General features: G+C 36.3%; 2 protein-coding genes across 2 annotated transcripts in view; one reads left to right on the forward strand and one right to left on the reverse strand.

Annotated features, from left to right (window-relative positions):
• The window catches only part of LOC146477062 (uncharacterized), a 450,556-nt gene that overhangs the window by 70,049 nt on the left and 356,153 nt on the right, over positions 1 to 24,354 (reverse strand). The window lies entirely within an intron of this gene.
• Positions 11,172 to 24,354, forward strand: part of LOC146477065 (dedicator of cytokinesis protein 7-like) — a 38,220-nt gene continuing 25,037 nt past the window's right edge. The window contains exons 1-13 of the mRNA XM_085113920.1: positions 11,172 to 11,248; positions 11,902 to 12,049; positions 12,594 to 12,679; positions 12,940 to 13,006; positions 16,597 to 16,821; positions 17,381 to 17,554; positions 18,760 to 18,927; positions 20,199 to 20,292; positions 21,225 to 21,295; positions 22,246 to 22,337; positions 22,502 to 22,616; positions 23,709 to 23,779; positions 24,086 to 24,236. Of these exons, the coding sequence (XP_084970046.1) occupies positions 12,974 to 13,006; positions 16,597 to 16,821; positions 17,381 to 17,554; positions 18,760 to 18,927; positions 20,199 to 20,292; positions 21,225 to 21,295; positions 22,246 to 22,337; positions 22,502 to 22,616; positions 23,709 to 23,779; positions 24,086 to 24,236 (1,194 nt within the window). The 5' untranslated portion in view covers positions 11,172 to 11,248; positions 11,902 to 12,049; positions 12,594 to 12,679; positions 12,940 to 12,973. The remainder of the gene's footprint in view (positions 11,249 to 11,901; positions 12,050 to 12,593; positions 12,680 to 12,939; positions 13,007 to 16,596; positions 16,822 to 17,380; positions 17,555 to 18,759; positions 18,928 to 20,198; positions 20,293 to 21,224; positions 21,296 to 22,245; positions 22,338 to 22,501; positions 22,617 to 23,708; positions 23,780 to 24,085; positions 24,237 to 24,354) is intronic.

The following is a 24,354-nucleotide window of genomic DNA, read 5'->3' on the forward strand; positions in this document are numbered from 1 at the left end:
GGCTGAATTTCTTTACCGATTTTGCTTCCTTAAAATCTCTAAGTTGGCAGTGTATGTAATCTGATTTGTGTGTGATTTAATTGTTGTTATGGATAATCTGCACGTGGGAGGCCTTTGAGGTGATAACCTGGGTTATGGTTGAGTTTACAAAGTTTGCTGGATATTTGAGTTTCGAAAACATTGTTTTCAGATGTTCACATTCCTCAGAGAAATATTGCCAAGAAGATGAGGGATGGTAGGCACAGTTCAGCATTGTTTCCACTAATGATTTTTTTTCTGTTGTTGATTTTGTTGGAGACCTGTGTTGGTTGGTTTTCTGTAGACTTTTGTCTCTAATCTACAGCCTTTCTTTTTTTATATTTGCATTCCAAGAAAGAGTAGTTTGTTGAAAATAATAGACTGCAGTTCCATGGTCAATGAGACAGAAGAATTGCAATTGCTAAGTGTTTCTAGGAAACCTGTTGTAGCTGTTACATCTCACACGATTGTCAGTGTGTCATCCAAGTATCTTTTGCAGAAGGAGGGCATCTTGTCTTGGCGCTTAAGATTCTTTTTGATGGAGCTCATAAACGTGTTTGCCATAAGAGGACAAAGGGGGATCCTTTTGCCACACCGTTAATCTGTTAATATAGTTTCCCATCAAACTGAAAAAGTTGATCTTTTGTTGAACATTCAACATGGTGAACTACAACAATGTGTCTCTTACATACAATATTGCGGGCAATCACTGACCAGCACTATTTGATGTAAGTCAACTACTCAACCAAACTGAAAACCAAAACCCAACAACTACACTGGAATTGTGGTCACTAGCAACATATTAAATTCAATATGTTTGAATTTGAACATTGAGACAATTGACACAAAAGATAGTCTACTTAATATATTCGAAAATTGTAATAAATTAAACTGTTACTGTTTGAGTGAATCTATGAGATACAAGAACTGTTACAACTTAAGTTAACTTCCAATTAAAACCCGTGGTCATAATGATCATAATAAGATTAAAAGTTACAGTTATGTTAATATTTATGCAGTATAAAAAATGAATGATATTGTTATTAATTAAGGTAATAAGATAAAGGTTCAAAGAAAATATAGCAGGTCATCAAATGCAAGTTAAATACCAAAACTAAAGATTGCAACCTGTATCACATAATAAAATGGGACAAGATGTAGATGTACAATTAATTATAAAGCTTGTATGTTCATACCTTCTTGTCTACCCTGGCCTTTTTTATCTCTCCCAAACGTTTCCGTTTTCTCTCTAGGTACTAAACTCACTGTATGTACAGAAAATAAGAGTTATGAACCGTGGTTTTTTGAAGAAGGGACTTTCACTGTAGATTCTCTCTTTGGAACTGAAAAATTAAAGGCTTTAATCATGAGTTACACTGATAGTGTGATTAGCCATCATGTTGCCTCAAGACAGTTTTCAGACTCATGCAATATTTTATTGTGTCACCCATAAAACAACCTGTACATGTTCACCACGAAACATAGTTTTGGGGGCTTAAAGCACTGGTAATAAGGTCTCAGGGAGAATAGCAATGCTATCCTCACAATTGCTGAGAAATGCCTTTCCGTCTCATACAGGCTCTGCCAGTGAAGTCACTTGTTGCACGTCCTCGATTTCGTAGCCCCTGGTAATGCTTTTATAAGCAGCCGAGCAACAGTGGCGGAAGGCGACTGTCTGGCGCCTTTAAAATAACCAGAACATTTATTTTGATAAAATTTATAATATTATATAATTTTGGGATTCGGGGGTTGATTTCGTGTGTGATAACCGAATTTTCCCTAAAAGACCTCAGATTTCATATGTTGGCAAAGTGAACACTTTTTTACAATACAATGTTGAAACAGCACAAAACCGCTTTACAGTAATTTGGGTTATTAAGATTACAAAACGTTACAATTGAAGTGAACACTTGCTATGGGCTGATTTCAGAGAAGGAGAGGTGGAGATTAATGCTGATCACCTTACCTTATCACCTTACCTTTTGAGGCCAAGGAAGCAGTGTCAAAAATATTCATATGTAGCCTACAGAATTATGATATTCATCAGTGCTGGGTTGTTCAAAAGCCGATTAACACTAATCCACGATTAAAACTTAACCAAGGTTTTCATTTCGCTCATTAAAAATGATTTTAAAGGCTCATTTTAAGCCAATGGTAAAGAAACGTCTAAGACAAAAGTTAGGGACAAAATCTTTTGAACGAATGCTTATGAATAAATAAATATACTGGAATCATGTTAACCCAGGATTAGCTTAATCGGGCTTTGAACAACTGTGTGGTGGACTGTGTCAGTTATCAAAAAAGCCTTTCTACTAAAATTATTTAGGGCTTTTAAACAGGTCCAGATGAAATGAAAATACTCTGGAATATAAAGACAAAGACAGCTGAACTTTATAATTTTGAAGCTTGTGACATGGTTTTACAACATGAAATATAGAAATATATCAGTGTAAATGCGGCTTCAAGTTTGTAAAACAGTCCTTGCAGGCTTCAAATAAGCTTAGCAAGCACAGAAACACATTTCAACAATGTGTTTATTTATTAAAATTTTATTTGTTTATATATTGTTTGCTTTTTATTTTCTTTTGATCTGTTTGAAGTACTATTAAAATGGCGCCTTAAGAAAGGCTTACGTTTTAACTTAAAAGCACAGTTGACCAGACAAAAGATGAAAGCCTGTGCTTTTGCCTCAGAGTTTCCCATGGGCAATATGTCTTGGTCTTTTGCATCTATGCAACATTTGATATCTTCCTTTAAATAAAAAAAGTTACTCAAATGAATTTTCTGTAAAAGACATTGACTGTTACTATAGTTACTAATGGTGTTTCCACAGAAGCTGCTTTTTTCCAATGTAACTAAATTTCCATAGGTTAAAGTTTTGCCATGCTCAGTGTCACAGTAGTTGCAGATTTTTGTGCTCAACATTTTGTGACATTTCAAGAAAATCTATCAAAACTGCAGGTTATTGTTGTAAATTTGCACATGATTTGCAAACAAAGGAAGGTGTTACAAGTCATTTCAGAAAGCCAAGATATTGTCATGGTATTATGAGGTCATAGCAACAGATTTGTAATATATAATTTTATGTTAATCCTGCATGATCAGAAACAATGTTTTTGTGCTCTTTAAGGACTTAAATAGAAAGAGAAAAGAATTATAAGCTACTTTGAATGATAATAAAAATATATTGTCTTCCATCAATCAATGTGGACCTCACGTTTTGCAAAAAAAAGAAGGTAAGATTTATGCACAGCCCCCTACATTAATTATATATGCACCGCTGTCACAGTATAAACCCTCTTCCAAAAATGGCCAGTATTAAGAGTTTTTAAGTCAAAAAATGTTTAAATAATTAATGTATGGGGTTCTGCGAAAATCCCATAATTAATGTATGGGGTTCTGCGAAAATCTTTCCTATACAGATACCGACACGGCACTTTTATATAAAATGGACCCAGTTTAAGAGGTGTTCATTGTTACAAAGGAGGGTGTCCTATGCGTTTTATGGCAAACCCATAGGAAAACATACTTTCCTCTCCAAGACAAACGGATAAACATGCATTACTGACCCCTCGGTAACCCGTGTGTATGCTTGATTGACGGACGTCTTTTGCAAGGTTTGAAACCAGGTCGCGTGGTAATGAATTTGACTGTAATAGTTAATTAATAAAATGGACTTTTGCTTACTGGTTTTGTATTCAACGACTTCCGAGGATCAGCGAAAATGGCGTCATCTTTGGGATATGGGTCTTACAGTGACGAGATTCAATTCCGCCCGAGTCTCATAATTCACAAACGGTGGGTTCGTGACCAAATGTCACATGACCTCCACAAGAGCCCATGACTGCAATTCTAAAATCTAAGCCTCCCTGTGAATTCAAAGCTAAAAGAAATTATATCTGCACTATCATGTAACGAGAAATAACCATTCTTATACCATAAAAATGATTGCAAACTCATTGAATAAGGTTATTTTGATGCGCTGATTAAAAAATTTTCACGCGTTAGGTTAGCAACGTCGAAATATTTTTCCGTGGAATTTTCTTTCTGGTGATGTTTTCTGGGCACTAAATCAATTTTTCGGTAGATTGTTCCAAATATGGTTATAAGGTGTCAAGCGGTATCCTTTCATAAGTAAGCCTTAACTTATGCAATTTTATGAGTGGTTTTGGATGCCCTTGTATCCGGGGAGGGGCGGCTTACAAGCGGAATAAAAAAATTGTTTCGAAACAAGCTGATAGCAAAACGTAATCTATTTCGCTACAACACTTAAAAGTATTTTTTTCAGTGGTGATGCACTTATTCTTTTTTCCCTAATTGCTATATTTCTTTGGCTTTCGAAAAAGCAGAACGCTTGTTTTGCCTTTCAGGCATAAAGACAATCCTTCTGCTTAAGAGCAAAAAGCATTTTGTCAGTGAAAAGATCATGTCCTTTTCCCTAATTACTTTATTTTTTTTTTGTCTTTAGAAAAAGCGTTGGATTAACTTCCGTAGATGGTGCGTTTTCTTTTTCTGGCATAAAAATCGTCCCTCCGTTTCTTGAAAAAGCCGTACAGAGTGCGTTTTCCATTTCTGGCATAAAAATAATCGCTCGTTTTCACAGCAAAGAGCATTTTCTCAGTTAAACGATCATGTACTTTTCCCTTTTCTTTAATGACTTTCTTCCTTTGGCCTTCAAAAAAGCAATTAATCAACCTGAGTAGAACGTGCTTGGTACTTTTTAGTCTAGTATAAAAATAATCATTCCGGTTTACAGGTTTCCTTTTCCCTGATTTCTTTGACTTTCGATAAAGCCGCAGACAAAGCTGTGTAAGGCGTGCGTTTAGCTTTCCTGGCATAAAAATAATTGCTCGGTTTTACAGCAAAATGAATTTTGTCAATTAAAAAATCATGGACTTCTCCCATTTCCCAAATAACTATTCATCTTTGCCTTTCGAAAATGCAGTGGATCAACTTGAGTAGAACGTGTGTTTTTCTTTTCTGGCATAAATACCAGGCCAGTTTTAAGATCAATGGTGCGCATGCTTATAATTTGCTACCCTCTGAAATAAGATTGGTATGTGACTTTAACAAGTTTAAGTCACTTGCGAAGCAATTATTCAAGCGCCAGTGAACTTGTGAACCAGTGATTTTACACTGGAGTCTATTTATTTGCTGATTAATCAGGACCCTATTTCTTTTCTCTATTTTTATTTCTCAGTATCAATAAAAAAATATATAAATAAATAAATAAATAAATAAATAAATAAATAAAGAACCTTTTGTCAGTTGAAAGATCATGTACTATTTCCTTTTCCGTAATTTCTTTATTTCTGTGGCTTATGATAAAGGAGTGGATCAACCTCAGTAGAACGTGTGTTTTTCGTTTCAGGATTAAAAATAATCGCTCCTGTTCACAGAAGAGAGTATTTTATCAGGTGAAAGATCATGTGCTTTTCCCTTTTCGCTAATTACTATATTTCTTTGGCCTATGATAAAGCAGTGTTAGTTTTCGTTTTGGCCAAACTCTAAATTTCTCCCTTTTGGCTGGAAACAGTGGCCTCGTATTTTTACCCTTGTAAGCGTATCAGTTGGCAAGATCAATAACAGCTCAAGCTCCTTCTAATTGGATTTCTTTTCTCATTGTTTCAATTGCTGTATAATATTGACGTAAATGGTAGATTTTGACGGGAATGTGTGAACTGCAGACGGTGCCAGCAAATGGCGTATGGCGGTTTAACTTATTGTGAAATTCTGATACTGAAGGATATAACAACGAAAGGCATACAGATGAAATACTTAGAAGGTCTTTAGAAAGTTTTTGTGTCTGCGAAAACCGAGAGCCTGGTTGAAAAATGAAGAAATTAGGGAGTCTTAGGAACGGATCAGAGCATCTTTAACGTCTGCTGAGTAGAGGTCTTAGATTTCTGTTAAAAAATACAGAAATTAAAGGTGTCTTTGCTTCCGCCTTCCGTAGGGGGCGTAGCTTCAAGACCAGGCACTTGTCTCGTCTAAGTTTTTCTCGAAATTATGACAAAAGAAAATACTGTTACACGTAGTTGCAAAATAATTCTCAAATAGTATTTGCGATTTCGTCCTGAAAGAAAAGAGCAAATAATTGCAATGGGTAACTTGTTCAAAATTAAATTTGAGGGTCAAATGCAGCTGGAATGCTTCTGAAGTCTGCTCCTGAAGACCCCATTGGGTCTCAGTTTTCGGGGATCTTAGGTTTCGCAACAACCATTATAATCAAAACAATCTCTATTGAACACGAAGGATAAGCATTGCGTGTTAAAAGCTAGATAGTGCTTTTATACTACTAGTTGTTTCTAATTTTCATTTTTATGAGCCATTTCTGCGTAAACGTTTATATTCATCTTAGTCAAATCGTTTTCTCATGATACTGTCAGAATTTGCACAAGCTGTATGTGGTAATAACAATAACAACAATCTTTATTAAAGACTTTACAATTAATACTCTGAACTAAGTTATGAAACAATCAGGGTTTTGCTAGCTCGCATATATTTATTTATATATGACCTTAAGAAACGAATCAATCAATCAATCAATCCCCGGAGGGAGGGGGGGGGGGGGTCTCCTCGGTATTCTCGGTAGGGGTGTGCCGCCCAGTTCTCCAAATCCTGACCCCTATTTCAGACCAAAACATCCCGTTTTCTACACCCGTTTTCAGACCTGGCCTCTAAAATCCATACCCGTTTTCAGACCTGGCTTGTAGCGTAATTAAGCGTCACAACAGTGCCGAAGTCAAGAATTGGTAAAATTCACCCGAAAATTCAGCTCGAATGATATATTTTGGATATTTCTCTTTCTCTACTATTTATTTGGAGTTGAAAAGACAAATACGTTTATACACTCTCGTGATTCCCTTGAAAACCACCCCCGACTTAACACCATAATGGTCAAAATCTATACCCGTTTTCAGACCAAAACGGCAAAAAAAACCCACACCCTTTAGGGGAGTACCCCCCCGGAATCAATAAATCTTATTCCAAAATGGCTCCCATTTTACTATAGTTTTGTTTGCATTCAAATTAGCCCTTCTTGCCTCGTTCAAGGTAAAATTTTCTTTTGATTTTTGAGATTAAGAACGAGGTAAGGAGGGCTCATTCGAATGCAAACAAAACAATGTTAAATCAGTGGTAGCGGCATTTTGGAATAAGGTCTATGAACTTTATTAACGTGTCTAAACTGAAGTATCTAGCAGAGATCCGACCTCTAACAGTGTACACCTAACTAACAATTAAGTGACTATAACTGAGTCACTGAGATAACTCCATAAAAATTTTTGTAAGAAATTGGGAGAAATATTACAATGTCTGTTACAAAAACTAAGAATTGTATAGATGGCAGTCCTTGCATCCATCTTGTAGAAAGCTCGATAGATTACGCCTTCTTCTTTTAGATTGCTCGCAACTCTCTTCTTACTGGAGAGGTTAGTCCACAGTTTATCGGGACCAAGGTATTGGCTGGAAGTGACAGTGTTAAATCTGGGTAGCACAAAGTCGGTTTGTCTTAATTGATAAATGTGGTTGCTAGCCTGAAATAAATCATGGATTGTCCCGGCCATGGAACACAAATTGAGTTTAGCCTTATACATTACAGTAAAACACATATATCTTGCAGCCTTCTACCGTGCCAAGATGGAAAATTTGCTTTATCCAGTTGCTGTAAGTGGCTAGACTGTTTGTCTGTAAAGCACAAAGCTCTTTTCTAAGTTTTTGATAAAAGGCGTTGTGTTACGTTTTTTCAGTTTTCTGAAGTCAGAGTCATTGTAGCATGAAGTATAGCCCGAGAACACGCGTTATTTTTTGCGTTTTTTTCAGGCGAGCGGCGGCAAGCACGAGGCGAGCGCGGGGCGCGAGTCACACGCGATCTTTGCGCCCTTTCCGTCGCACGTGACTTGCGCTTGACTCCGCGCGCTCGCCTGAAGAACGCAAAAAAAAAAAAAAAAAAAAAAAATCACGCCTTTTCTGCAGGCTACATGAAGTATATACCTGATGCTCCCTTACATAGTGGCTGCAGAGCCATATGATAAGAGAGACACTGGGGACGAGTAGGCTGTGTTGATAAGTTCGGGCTCAACAACGGCATTTGCCCAAAAACTTAACAAGTAAGTCACCTAATACTTTAATTAGAGCTAAAACATATGTAGGACTCGTTGCTTATTATAGTTCACTCGCCTACTTCTATCGTCTTTTAGATATCGGCGCAATGGATCGGCGAGTTTTGGCACTCAGACAAGTCTCACTAAATCACCGTCTTCATCAAGCTCCTTCCTTCATTTCGCCACGGGAACGGTATGTTTCTTCTGGCATAATATAGGCGTTGGATATTCAGATCTTTTGTAGTGGTAGCCTTAGAAGTCTTTTTGCTGTGTCATGTTGTAACATACACAAATACACACAACAGTCGGGGAATTCCGATAGTGAATGACACATTGTGAGTTATACATTTGTACGTAACAAGGATGTATTGATTGTTTGTTTTATGAATGAACTGAGATTGATTGGAGCAGAAAAAGGCTCCAAGGTAATGGGAAGTAAGGAGATACAATAATTCCGTTTAATTACATGTAAAACGTCAACGAGGTCCTTTATGAAACCGTAACGTACTAAGTTAGAAAATAATTGAGAGTGCAGGAAGTGGCCCACCACCATTTCTATTTCCGTATCAATTTTCATTAAAATTTTTCAGGTTTTGTTGTTTGCTTTCCTTGTAGATAATTTCAACCCTACAAAGAAAAAAGATAGTTTGACCTCAACAATTCATGTTTTAAAATCTTTCTCGAGATTTTTTTCACTAAATTAAAATGCTTTTTTCTCATTGCATGACTGATCGATATTTTTCCAGCTTCTTGCATTTTGAAGTTTTAATTCCTTTATATTCATTTTAATGTGGGCATTATGCAGAGAAAAACATTGCCACAGTGGTCAATACTCTATTAAACTGGATAAGACATGTATCTTGCAATCAAACTTGTTACCCTTGCTTTTTTACTTATTTTCTATCTTGAACTTGGTTTTCTCAAACTTGCTGCTATCTTCAATGATTTTCTGCTTAATTACTTTTGCCAAACTCCGCCTTGAACCAACATTACAAAGTGTTCAAACACAACTGGACATTAAATTAAATTTCATGAGTATAATAGGCCATTTCCAAGTTGTGTTGAAGCTCATTATGAAAGCGAGGTTAAGTGCAAAGTTCTTATTATGAAAATTAGTTTCCATTCTTATGTAAACAATATGCAAGAGCTTTGCACTTAGCCTCACTTTGATAATGAGGTTCACAGCATCTTGGAAATGGCCTATTATGTAATTCTATGGTTTCATGAGATATTTGCAATTTAAATACTTCAATAGACCCTTCTTCTTCTTCTGAAACTTTGCAGGGTTACTAAGGTAGAAGTGCTCTTTCTAGTGCTGGTTTACGTTTTTAATTTTTACTTATTTGAATTTTCTACCGCCATTTTGGAGAAGGGTCTATTGTCCAAAATATCACTTGCTTTTGCCCCTGCCAAAGAGCAGAAAACAAGTACAGTCGACTCCCGATAACTCGAACCTTCAAGGGAAATTGAAAACGGTTCGAGTTATCGGGAGTTCGAGTTATCGAGGGTACAATTATATAGAAAATGACCTGAAAGGAAAGGAAAATTGGTTCGAGTTAGCGCGAGGTTCGAGTTAGCGAGGGTTCGAGTTATCGGGAGTCGACTGTAGTCCTTACTGAAGCTAAATTAATATGTAAGTTTGCATTTCTTTGCAGATCCCCCTTAATGAGGTTGTAGAACCACCAGATTTTGAAGACATTGTGTTGGCACAACAACCCTTTAACGAGAATGACCCAAACAGTAAAATGCTGGAATTTCCAGATGATGATATAGAAGTCACTACAATCGCCAGACAATGTCGCACAGTCAATCCATGCTTTCCTAAAGATACAGGGTAACTAATGAACCTCATAAATTAAAATGTTAAATTCAGTTTGTCATGATTATGTTGTGCTACATAGAAAGAAAACTGGAGTGCCAGATTGGAACCAAATCACCATGGTAGTGGTTGGTGCATCAAACGTTTAACAGACCGACGTTAATTCGAGGACAGGCTGATTTCAGCATTGCTGTGTTGTTTCCTGAGACAAGGAACTTCGCTCCACATTGTCTCTCTTCTCCCAGGTGTATAAATAGGTACTCCTATTTGTTTCATGCCATAGAAATCTTTTTAAGCCCTGGCTGTGTGGGCTAATTAGGCTTCTTGTGCAAGTTTTCCTTTTGGATTGGAATTGAATCCTTGATACACCAGACACTGGGGCCGGGAGCGATGAGAGGCGGCTGTATTCACAGGCTGGACACTGGTTTCATGTTCTAACCATTGAAGTATACAGAGAGATGTAATGTAGGACATTCATATTAGCCTCATTTGTTACCAACATACATGCATATCTCGATACATGCATATCTGTTACAGCGTAACAGTAGATAAAACCATGTCATAACCAAGTGTGACTTAGAACCTTCTATCACACATTTAAAGCTAGACAGCGTTCAATGTCAGGGCCAATGGCCAGGGTTGTACTATGCTTATGATAGACTTTACATCATAGCAAACGCGACATGAATGCACCATTCACTGGTTTAGCCATACAGAAAAAGCGAACTAACTTGTCTCCAGACAATGTCGCAACATATTACAATGTGACTATTGACTAACGTGACAATGATACAGTGATAAGTCTAAAGTACAGTACGTAGAGATGCCACCCGGGGCTAAGGGCGTCACGTTCCATTAACTACGTTTTACAATTGTATTGTAAAACTTTCTTAATAAAAACTGTACTTTTTAAATTCTTTGCTTCATTAACTCCGGGCTCTTACAGTGATGATTGCCTCAATTCGGGAAGTTTACAAAACATTTCTAGATGCTCTTTTGGATAAGCTACATGTAGTCCTCCAGTGTTTACAATAACATGAAATTATTATGATTTTCATTTTAATCATTAATTTCTCCTCAGGTGTAAACCAAAATTAAAATCTGATGCTAATCCTGTGTTGGCTTAACCCTGTTCTCAACAACTGGACAAGGTGGAGTAGAAGATACTGGGAATAAAGTGTTTTCTTTAAAATGATGGATCACAAAGTAACTTTTATTGATAGGGTAAGAGTGCATCACAGCAGAAATTAACACAAACAGGCAAAGAAAAGGAGGACAGTTTACCCAGGGGCAGCTGGGCATCAAGGTAATATTCCTTCTAGATTTTCCATTCAGTTACAGAACTGGTACAGTGGAGTCTGTGTGAGATATCAGTTAAGCAGAACTTTGAGGCAGGGTTGTCACCTATTGGCATTCACATTTCACAGTCTGAGGCTTTGAAGTGTAAGTGAACATGTAATTGGGATACAACAGCCGGGCTATTTCTCTTTAGAGTTGTTGTGGTTTTATTTTTCATTTAACTTAGAGAACACGAAAATCAACTAAACAAATCAATTTGAATTTTCCTACAATCACACTTTGACCAACACTAGCTGTTTTCTTAGAGGGCAAAATAAAATAAAAAAACATTTGCCTTGCTCCATCATGCTGGTTTATTGAATGATAATACCTTTGGCTGCAAGACTGTTCCAAAATCTGACATTTTCTCTCAAAACTTTGTGTCATTGCTAGCTGTATATTCTGCAGACATTCTTCCTTGGGACACCTTGTAGCAGATGCCAAAAGGGGTTTATTTACTGCTTGTCTTTAATAACGTATAAGAAATGTCTAATATATATCTTGGACAAGTTCATTTCCTCTTATTGTTTGAGTGAACCATTTTTATGGCATGATTTTGGTTGATATTAGAATTTTCCAATCATTATGCATTCATAACAGTGAGCTGTTTTATTGTTTTAGCATTTTTGACCTGCAGTCCTGTAACCCTGATCCCTTGCTTCCTGCTGTTCTTGATCGCACTCCTGGAGATGAGGTGGACCGTGCAAATGAAGAGGATCGCCAACAACACAGAATACACTCTCTATTTTCCATCTATTCTGTTCAACAGGTAAATAAATATGACTCAGAGCCGGCAGTGTAGTTGTTAATATGGTGGACTTCATGGATTATGATTTGCTTAGCAGTTTGTTGATAAAAGGTCACGAAGTCAGTCATCTCTAGTAAGCTAAATTTCATTGCTTGCTTGGAATCCTGATTAAATGAACATTACTATGTTATGTTTTATGTTTTTTTATGTTTTTACTGTGCCTAGTGTTGCCTTAAATTTAATAATAAGCTGCACATTGTAGTTCTCCAGCAAGATGTATAAATATTATTGGTACCAACAAATTAAATTAAGTAAATTTTAATGAAGATAGGTTTGTCATCCTGTTCAAGAAATCACTCCTACTTGCTTCATGCTAAAGAAATAAGACAGTGTGGATACAAACTTTGTAGATCAATGTTAATGATGTAACTTGTGGAATGTTTGATCTGTTAGATTTGACACAGTAATTACTACATCTACCTTTAGTTAACAGCAAATAAACACTGGGATGTGTGACCCTTTGTGCTTTGATCCACCTCATGTTGTTATGTTCATTTTTGTACAGGAAGAAGGGATCGAAAAGAGAGTTCCTGCAACTATTCCTCAAGAACATTTTGGGCAGAGAATTTTGGTCAAGTGTCTTCAACTCAAGTAAGTTTGATTGTTCACCTGCATATGACTGTCGTCTCATTGCATTTTGACATCATATAAAGCAAAAATATTTTATTGTCAAACAAAATGAAACTAATTACCGGGTAAATAAAAACGTAGTGATTATTTTTCTTAGCTTGACCTTTTTATCTGGCCCGTGTTGGTCTGTGTGGAGAAAAGTGGTTGTATCCAAGGTTCACCATACGAAACACGATCATGAAATGTTAATTTACTGACAAGTTTCTGTTTTTTAATTTTAGGCTTGAGTTGGAAGTGGAGCCAATATTTGCATCAATGGCTCTGTATGATGGAAGAGTGAAGAAAAAGGTGCACTTGATTTTGATTATTTTCAATTTCACTCTGTCTCACTATGGGTCTCCTGTACAGTGTTAAGGTGGCCGAACACAGTTTGCGCGCGCTTTACAGATTCTGTTAGTGATGATATTAAGCGCGCTAGGGTTGTGGTAAGCAAATACTAAGGATCCCTCGATTTTATACTAAATGGATCACAAAGGTAAGTTTAGCTCTTAAAATAACTCAGCTTCTTGTTTGTGAATCCTTCATTTATCGGCAAACAAAAAAAGTAAGTTCACGAAGAGCTAAGCCTTTTTGTACGCCTTTCATCTTTGCTGAGAAAATCTAATTAAAAGCCACGCATGCGCATTTGAGCAAAAAATTGTGACTGGTTGTTTTAATGGAAATGAACTGTTTTCTAAGGAACTGCTCGTTAGAATTTCGTGAAATTTGACAAAACAGTAGTTCTCTAAAAGCGTAACTCGCCTACAAACAAAAAACAAAATCTAACAGAGGGTGTGTTAAAAAAACATTAAAGTGCAAAACCAACATTTACAGGAGATCTCTAGAGCTGTTAAAATTACATGAAAGCAGCGTCACTATGTCAGTATTTTGTGAGTTTTTAACTCGTGAATGCGCGTAGCGTAATTAACGAGTTATAGCGATAGCTCACTGTCGACTTGGTTGGTTGGTTGGTTGGTTGGTCGGTCGGTCGGTTTTGTCGTTAACTTTCGGGCGTGCGCAGTGAATGAGTTTTAAATTCAATTAGTGAAAAAAAACCCGCGAACATTTGTTGTTCACGGCGCATCAGGAAATTCTTATTCAATATGTAGAGAATAATTTGATGATCATTTAGTGCAAGAATGGAGATTTTTCGTTCAATATGAGCAAAGTTACAAGTTTTTTCAGTTTTTCAGAAAGTCCGGGGTCGTAAACTCAATTAGTGAAAAAAAAAAGCGTGACAATTTTTTTCACGACGCGTCAAAATTCTCTCATTCATTCTGTAGAGAATAATTTGACAATCATTTTAGTGTAAGAGTGGAGATTTTTCGTTGAATCTGAGCAAAGTTAGGTTTTTTTTGTTTTATTCTACAGAGTGCGGTTTCTTTTAAGAATTAATAATAATTTAATTTAGAAATAATTTAATTAAAAAATAATTTAATTTGTCAGTTTTCACGCGAAAGCGGAACGTGCCATGTCACACATCATTGACGTCGTAAACAAAATTATGCAAATTTCTGGTGAAATGAACACTTTAAGATCTTGTCAGCTTTCATAGAGGTTTCAAAGGGAAAAATGTTTCATTTTCGAAATTTACAACTGGTAATTTATGGGGAAGCAAAAGGACGCGGTCGATAAATAATTCTTATTTAGCAAGAGCTTGTCATAGTTCATTATTTTTACTTGAGGATTACTTGGACTGAACTCCAAAGGAAAAATTTCACGCATTTATGTCGGGCATGAAATGTAATGCGATACTTTGTTGAACAGATTTCCCTTTGTGAGATCGGCTTGCCCTACAGTAATTTTGTAATTTTAATTCCCAAAAAAACTTCACTTGCCCATCGGGCAAGTGAAGTTTGTATCATCCCGATTGCAAAATCCAGTAGCCCCGGACTATCGGGGACACGAATTTGCTTGACGTAGCTGCACATGGCGTGCTTCTATCAACTTTGAATAAAAAAACATGTGATTTTTTTTAATTGGCACATCAGAATACAAGAGTACAAGAATGGTTATTTTTCGTTACATAATCGGGCAAAGATATAGTTTCTTTTAGCTTTCAAGGAAGTTTCCGTAGCCGTCTAAATTTCAATTACTATGTGTCATCTGCATTCACGAGTTGGCTCACGGGGGCCTTTGATTCTGGATACAAAAAATGGAAAAAAAATCTAACGAGTGCATTTCTAAAAATTAAGGAAAACCTTTATTTGTGGACGGTTAATAGCTTCCTGTGTTGCCATGGCAACGTTACCTTGCTCAACGAGAAGTATCAAAATTTATTCCTTCTTAGTTAATTTTGCACCATGCTTATTTCGGGTACTCAGAAGTACGTAGTTTTCAAATGTTTACTAACACCTGTATACTTAAAAACTGTGTTCGGCCACCTTAAATGGCAAATATTCATGTTATGATGCAGTTTAACATTGACCTTGAATTTCAAGAAATTCTCCATGGATCCTTCAAAGTTAACACCTGCCCAAACTTATTCCTTTCAGAGTTTGGGTGAGCCATACTTCCCATCCCCAGAAATGTTGAAACCCTTGCTTGCAATAAACTGGCTTATATCCTCATTGCCTTGGCAGTGAAATGTGGAGTGAATTCAGCCCTCTCTTGCCTTCTGTACTTTTCTAACTTCTTTTCACTGGAGACTGATCATTGGTGTCAGTTTCAGTTTTTGTGACACGTTGGTGGTGCTTGGTTGTGTGAGGCTGCTTAATTAAGTCAATCTTCTGATTGCCCTTCTATTTGGCTTGTGGCCTATTTTAAAATACTTTTAAGGTTATATTTATTAGCTTAAGGACGGTGCCTACTATTGTTACTGCGCATACGTTCTGCGCATCGCGAGATTCTCGGGTTTCCTATGGGTGGTGCCTACTAATACAGGAATATTTTTGCCAGTTTAAAACTATACTGAGAAAGCAGAACTTACCAAATGCCTTTGGTATCTCAAAAGAAAATTGGGGGTAACCATGCATTTTTCAGAGAAAATTAAGCTTCAATTTAGGAAAAAATCTCATACATTGCTTTATATTTTGGCGCTTTTTAGAGATATTTTTGCTTAATTATCTCTGAAAAATGCGTGGCTACCCCCAATTTTCTTTTTGGATTCCAATAGGCCTTGCTAAGATCTGCTTTTCCCGCATAGTCATAAACCGAACAAAAATACTTTGGTATTAGTAGGCACCGTCCTTAAAGTAGTTAGCACAGCTCGCAGTACTTAAGACCTTCTACATGATTATGATACCCTGATTAAAGTAATGCTTATCATGGTGATAATGATGATGATGATGATAATGACAGGTGGTTGCTTAATTGAGGTTCTGGTCATATCAAAATTAAGGGCAATCCAAAGTACATGTACTAAAAACAACCCTTACTGTCAAATCTTATGGGTTTTCATAATATTTTCCTGTTATCTTCTGGTTAACCTCATTTCTGGCACATGGCCCACAAGAGTTCATTTAACATTTACTCACACTTATTTAACTCACAGAATTTAGTATTTGGTAATTTTCAAGAAAAATAAAAAATCGACCTACAACAGTTTATTTAAAAGCCAAAAATCAACCTAAAGTTAAGACAGGCCCTTAATAATAACACCCTCAATCCTTCAATTTTGAGAGAAATGTAGACAAATATGATTCATTTGAAAGCTGTGTAAAAAGTGATCTTTCTTTGAGTTTTGAACTTCAGAGTTGGCATTTTATTAATTAAAAGATAACATGACAAAGCTGTTCCATACAGTCATAAGTTAATCTGTAAAGTCTTCAAGATGTATTTTTGTTCTTTTTTGGGGAAAAAATAATATTTCCATTTATTCTCTAGTTGTGCTCAATATTGATGGCCATCATCGTTAATAATTATTAATAATTGATTTTCTCTGATTTACTGTGCATTAGATATCAGAAAACTTCTACTTTGACATGAACAGTGAGTGGTGCAGAAAGTTGGTTAAAGAGCACAATCCTCGCACTGACATCTCTACTCTCAGTCGCTCAGCAATATTTTCCATCACATACCCCTCAACAGATGTGTTCCTTGTCATAAAATTAGAAAACGTTTTGCAACAAGGAGACATCAGTGAATGTGCTGAACCATACCTGAAGGATACTGAAAACCCTAAGGTTAGTTTGGGTGAAGTAAGTAAATAAATAAAATAAATTATAAAGGACAAAATTTAAGTTAAGATAAGATGAGGTACATGTACAATGCAAAATTAGTACAGTAAAATACTAGACAGTCTTAGTTAATAGCTGGTGATAAAAAACTGCATATCATTAGTTACAATCATGAAAAATTAAGAAAGGTTTGAGTTTTGTTTACCTTTTGCAATTTATTTAATTTGCCGGTAGGTGATCAAAAATTTTTGAATGGTGCCATGCTGGTGTACATTTTGGACACGTGCACATGCAAATTGTGAAACAAAGAATGAATTTAAAAACCTGGTGAAACTATGAGAATGTGATGGTGGTTTCATCAAAAGAAATCATGCAGCTCAGTGATTTTAAGAAAAAACACGAATGTCTGAACCAATTACTAGAATAATTTGGCATGGTGCTGGAATTTGAAACAGGCAAAGTGAAAAGATATACAATTTATTGCTAAACTTGGCCCACAAAATGGACACCCACTTCTATTTGTGTTGGTTTCCTAGACTTATTTTGCCTTGTCTTTAATCACTAGCATAGAGACAAGAGGCGTTTAGCAGCTGTATCAAACTGTGACAGGCTTGGCAAGTATCGCATGCCATTTGCATGGACTGCTATACATCTAGTAGACATTATCACTGGGAAGAACACTGACACAGGACTTGTTCAGGAGAAAGACAGTCCAGCAGCTACTGCTCCAAATAGAAGGGTACATGCAGTTAACCTTTAACCCCTAATATCAAAGAACAAAATTCTCCTATCTTGGTCTCATACTTTTATTATAAAAGTACTGGGGAGAACTTATTAAAATATCCCAAAAATTAATGAAGCATTGATATTACAAGGAGAAACTTGATGCTGATCACTGGCGTTAGGGCTAAAAGGTTAACATAGTAGTATTGTGGCATCAGGCCATTTTTCTTACAGTAGTTCAGTAATTGTAATGTAACAGAAAAAATTTTCGGGCCAATCAAAATCGGGGAATTCAAATGCTTCTGGAACTGGTTCAGTAAGCCCAGGGGCTCTCCCGTTTTTATAGTAAACCAACGTTTGCCCATGTAAATCCTTTCTGCCCGACTAACCGCCCCTCGATCTCAGAGGATGCCCAATGCCCTCCTCACCTCTGTCGTTTTGCTTTCTGTATATTTTGGGATTGCTTTAAAAAACCTTTTCACTTTTTCAACCAACTAGGAGTCAAGCCAAGAGTCATGATGACTTGCTTGTGCTTGTTTCTCTCTGCTTGATGCCATTTACTTCTGCTGGAAAAAATAGTTTTGATTTTTACCTGTATTGTCCCCCTGTAGTCTCCCTAGTCAATCACAACAAATGAAACAACACAAGGTCCAGCCAGACCTCAAAGCAAATGCAACAGCAACAGTTGCCAATTGGTGCAGTCCAGGGAAAGCAAATTATTTTTTAAGATCAGGGAAATTTGCATCAAGCTAGGGAAATTCTAAATTCTACCTCAAAGACAGTAAAAACTCACTCAGGCAATATTGCAGTTTTTCCTTGCCATTACATGCACTTTTGATAAAGTTTATTTTTTGTTGGGAAGGTATAGTTATTGACAGATGTCTATGAATAATTTTTTATTTGGCTTTATGACCAAATGATTCATCATGCACGGTCAGTGGAAACTTGTTGGTGATCCATAAAAAGCCAGGGACAAGTCACTCAGGATTTTTTTTTTGAATTCTTGATTAATGGCAACCCTGTGCAGGAAAGAACTCTCCAATACTTTACCACTTAGCTAATCCAGATTATTAAAAGTTGGAGCTTAATTTTCAGAGTGGCTTTCATAACCTGGAAGAACACATTTGATGGGCCATGGTTCATGTTTGCATGTGACAATGTTTTTTCAATTGAGTGTATTTTGTTTCTTCTTGGTTTAAGTTTTTTGTTTTTGTTTAACAGCAATCTGGTATGGTAGATGCGCCATCTGCAATGCTACGTTCCAGCAGAGGTTCAATTTATGAAGCACGGAAGTCAATTCATCTGGGTGATGGTGCTGAATTAGACATAGTTCCTGATCTTACAAATTTTAGACCTGTCACACTTACAGTCAGCAGTTTCTTCAAACAGGTATGCTTCTTAGCAGCACACAAAAGAACAACCATGCTCAGTTGCAAGCCTTGATTTCAGTGGTCATGCCTTAGGACTTTATCCAAGCCTTAAAAACTTAAAATCGCTTTGTACAAGATAATAAACAGTATAACAGGAAGTACAGTCGACTCCTGATAACTTGAACCCTCGCTAACTTGAACCTCGTGCTAACTCGAACCAAGATTGATTTCCCCTGGATTTGCGTCATTTTACTTACCCTTGGTAACTCGAGCCCTTGATAACTTGAACCTCCAGCTTAATCAAACCAATTTTAGTTTCCCTTCAGGTCATTTTCTATATAATTTTACCCTCGATAACTCGAACTATGTTTATCATGACATGACTGGTCAAAACAATAATTATTAATACTGTAGTCCAAAACATTGAAAATATTTTGTAGCAGCCGTGTATTCTTTTAATTTTTCTTTACATTACACCGTGTCATTCCAGCTCAGGGTTTTGCTGGTTTACGGTACTTTTAACTACAGTGTACTGTATCTTCATCAAGCTTTGCTGCTTAATTCCTTCTCCTTAGAAAACAGCACTTTTAAAGACAATCAATAGTAATAGATTAGTTCAGAAGCGCCAGGGCATATTAACTGACTATATTTCTTGTGAAAATAAATTGCATGATGAACTTTGTAGCAGTAGCGCCATGTTGATATCTTTAAAACCTGCAAAGTTTGTGGTACTTAGTCTGCTTTGCTTTGTTTTGCATTACGTTACATTTCGGTTACGTTCTGATTTATAATCTAGAAATATTGTTCCATTTTCACTCGACTTCTCTACAATTAAATTTGATTAAAATGTACCTTGTGTGAATAGAAAGAAGCAGTAAATACCGTTTTTCCTTATTTTTGGTCATTTGTGCTCAACTCCTCTATTGAAGGTTCGAGTTGTCAGGAGTTGACTGTAGCTCTCATTCTGTCATAAGTGATAACGCTTCAAGTTATGGTACAGGTCTCATGAAGAAAACCTGACTTTAGTTAAATTAATGTTTCTTTTTTTATTTAATAGTATGATTTATAAAACGAATTCAGGCAATCCAGTGTTCCAGTTAACTTTCAAAATCAGAGAGTCAGTGAAGAATTTTGAGGGGTCAATAGCTCTGGTTCTCTCTAAATCTTCTTAAGTTTGCCATTCATTTTGTCGGGTCAGGAAACCAGGCTTCTCAGGTTTTTGACCTGAGACCCCTCTCTTATCTGGAACACTGCAATCTGTGCTTATATCATCCTTTTTCTTCTGTTCAGGAATCAGATAAATTGAAAGATGATGACCTGTACAAATTCTTAGCTGACCTGAAAAGACCGTCATCTGTATTAAAACGTCTCAAGTGCATTCCAGGTGATTTTTATGTTTAGTGTTGTAGTCCTTTTGTTGTGTAATCCAGGTAATTTTTGTTTACTGAGTGAAACATCTCAACGATAATACTAAGAAAGTCCATCAAGTACCAGGGTGGACCTCAGATTCATATAAAAATGTCTGGGGAGTGGGGTGCTTGTTGGAACCTTTTGTGAAGTTACTTGTAGGTAGCAGACCGTTATTGTGTTTTGTGGGCAAATTAAGTCCAATTCATTTTCACTTCTAATGGCTACCAATTCTGATGAGTACAGTAGTTTTGCTCCTTACCCAGAGATATTGTTTCCTGGTTTGTGTTCTAAAAGGTACCAGGGTACATAAAGTTTTAATTAAATTTTAAACAATCCAAGTGGTAGCAAACACTTACTAAATGGTAAACCGAGTTTCCTTAAAATGATAACTGCATGTATCTCATCCAGACAAATACGTTATTAACTTCTACCAAATATTGATGTGCACGCCCCTTAGTGCCTTAACATCAGTTTCTATAGATTTGGAAAATTGTTGTTTAATGTCTTAATTGTGTAAGAGATGTAATGTGTCTAAAACATATGAGGATCTGGAAAGGTTATCATGCATGTGTTAAATTATTTAGTTATAGTTTTGATGACTTACTCGAACAAAGTAATCAGATGAGTAATAGTATTCTTTGTATTTATTTAATACATTGTTATTAAATGGATGCATGTAGAAGTCAAGCTATGGATACTTGTCTGTCTACTAACCTGATTAGTTAATTATACCAAAATTAATTTTGAGAACCTTCAGAGGTTAGAAGGAAAAGTTACACCAACAGGAGTAACTAAGTGTATTCCTGCCTATATGCCAGAGAAAGTATGGCACACAGTTTGCTGGCTAATTTTGAGTGTACTGTGTTTTGTATTATTGTCTTACCAATTAGCTTTGTTATGTTACAGGTACACTAAAGCTGGACATTTCTCCTCCTGGAGACAAACCACCTTACTGTTTAACTTCTGAGTTACACCAGGTATTCATCAAGTTTTATTTGCTCTTTTTTTTTGACAAGAAGAGAAAACAATATTGAAATTTAATTAAAAATTAAATAAATGTGTTTCTGATGAGAAGATGGAAACTGCATTTACAGTGCGACGCACCTTACCGTGGCCACCCAACAAAATTTGTTTACAAGTTAGCCAATCAGGACATCTTCCTCCTTGTTCATAAAATACAAAATAACATGATTGGCTAACTTGTAAAAAAAGTTTATTGGGTGGCCACGGTAAGGCGCGTTGCACTGTAAGTTCCTTACAATCTTGTTCCCTGCAATATTACTGCTATCTGATTTTATTGAAATGTGCATTGTACACATAACATAAAGTAAAATATATGATAAATGGTCCACCGAACCCTCAAAGTTTGTTGCCTTGTTGTGGACATCCTGTTATCAAAGTATTGCCTTTTACAAATTACCATGTTTTTATTTTGTTTGTGTGTCAAGTAGTATGATTTTCCTTCCTAGTTTTCATTTTTTGTTTTAGTGCTTTCTTGAAGGGGAAGTATCAACAGAACCTAAAAGTATCGCTTATACAAATGTGTTGTTGAGTGTCACCCCAGTGTACTACATGTAAGACTATCAAGGCCTCTCTGGCCACAAATGGACTGAGTTTAGAGTGGACTGTAACTCGAAAAAAGTTTGTTCTCAAAATGCACCAGAGCAGGTCATGAGTTGTTCCTAACAAGAATTCACTTGATTTTTTTCTTGATGTTCAAGAATTTTTTGTAACCAAGTGAAGGTGTTCAGTTGCACCATTTTCATCACAAAAGTTGAAAATCCCCGTGATACTTCCCCTTTAACATTATCTTGAATGGCAGGTTTCTGGTAGCTGTGGGGGCTTGTGACTACTGAATACTTTGCAATATTTAAAATATTGTTATTTGTTGTATACATCAGTGCCATGAATTATTATTGTTCTTCAGGTAAACCCATACCCTGATGGACAGGGTAGACCAACCAAAGAAATTGAAGAGTTTGCCCCCAAAGAAGTGTTTACACCTTACCTCACGTACAAGTAAGACATCTGTCTGTAAACTTATTAACAAAAAATAATATCATGAGAAGAAATAGGTAGTAGTGGCTTGAAGTGTTTGGAGAACTTCATCTTGAAATTCTTGGTAATACCAGTCATGGATATTTACCAATATTGCTAACAACTGCAAATGAATGTGTTTTCAGGAACTTGCTGTATGTGTACCCCTTGAGTGTCAATTACACTAGCCGCAGTTCGTCAGCCAGGAACATTGCAGTGAAGGTACAGTTTCTGGCTGGAGAAGAAATGGCTCCTCTTGAGGTAAGAGTCGAACAATGTCAGGGTCCATCTTTGAATGAGAAAGTAAAAATTGGCTGTGTTGCACTGAGGGATATCTTGTAGTGAAATTAGGAATTAAAAGCTTCTCAGGGGAGTAGAAATGGAAGAATGATGAGAGTACAAGCCTCTTATCAGTGTGGCAAATTCAAGGGAATGCCAAATTATAAATTACACTTTTGTCAGAGTATAAAAAGATAACTTTCAGCCAATTATTTAAACAAACTTCAGACAGAGTTTAGCAAACAATGGTTTGAAAATTTATTTATGATAACATTGTGGCCAACCCAAATAGTTAAGTTACATTATCTACTATAACAGGGCAAAAAACTTTTTTTTATTCCACTTGTCCATTGGACGAGTAACGTTCAGATTCTGGTTGTCCGAAAGTTAAATTTACTAGTCTGAAAAAATTATTAAAGTGAATAACAAATAACAAATAGCAAATAAAAACAAAACAGTTTTTGAAAAACTAGCTCAAGCTTCAAGTTGAAAGTTCATTTAACAATCCATGTTGGCATGGTCTTCCATGATGGATTCAGCAGCAGTGCATTGTTAACTGGCTCTTGTGGTGTAATGGGTTGTTTAGCATATTGCGAATGACAGAAAACTGTGAAGCAACAAGGCTTTAAAACAGTCCAATCAGTGAACTGCTTTTATATTCTCAACCAGCATCTTTTCTGAGGACCTTTAACTTCACATCTAATGCCATGGCTTTGATTAGTTCTCTGACGTGAATCAAAATAATGTGGAATAAATGATTCTAATAAAAAGCACAGTTTGCTTTTTGAGTTTAAGCCATCTTCAGTAAAATTACAAAGCTACATGAATCGCTATATACATGTAAAGGTAATTTAACTGAAGATGGCTTATTTTCAAGCCAAAACATGTCTCATTTTAAACTTAAAACTTTAAAACTCAGAAGCATTGTGCTTTTTATCAGTCTGGGAATCATTTCTTGTCTCCCGCTACCGAGACCTTGTGGTAAAAATTAATGTGGAATAAGGGTGCTCCTTTTAGTATATTGAAAGAGTAATTTAAACCTTGTGAGACAGGCTTTGTTGTGTTTGTTTTCAGTGTTTGTTTGGCAAATCAAGTATGGCTGCATTGCAGTCAGAAGTCTGGTCTGCAGTGACTTACCACAATAAGTATGGCATGTTTCGATTATTTTATTTGTGCTTTACTTGTTATTATTAAATTTTTCAAGTTTGTGTGATTTATGTATCATCAAGGATTTTTGTTTTGGGTTAATTTGTGGACTTTTGATCCTGACAGTATTTGAGGAGGGATATAATTGAATAAAAATGTTGCTGTTGGTGGACAATGATATTAATCTATTTTTCTGCTCCATTTGTGGTCCAAACAAAATGCCTTATACCTTTAAGTGGTTTTCAGAAAACTAAGGTAATGATTTTTTAACAATCATTTAAGTGAGTTGCTGTCTTTGATTTTAGGGCTCCAGACTTTTATGAAGAAGTGAAGATGAAGCTACCAGTTAATTTGACAGCTGAGCACCATCTGCTTTTCACATTTTATCACATCAGCTGTTCAACAGGCAAGAAATCTGATGAGAAAGTACCTATTGAAACACCCATTGGATACACGGTATGTTTGGTTGGATAAGGGTTCATTCTACATCTGTAGAGATTGGCCAGTGAGGGCCCAGTTGGCCCTCTTCTGTAATTTAAAAGGGCCCCTTTTCAAGAAATGGGGCCCAAGAAAG

The sequence above is a fragment of the Pavona decussata genome, unplaced genomic scaffold (genome assembly GCF_977016875.1).
Source record: "Pavona decussata unplaced genomic scaffold, jaPavDecu1.1 SCAFFOLD_72, whole genome shotgun sequence".
In the NCBI taxonomy this organism is placed as follows: domain Eukaryota; kingdom Metazoa; phylum Cnidaria; class Anthozoa; order Scleractinia; family Agariciidae; genus Pavona; species Pavona decussata.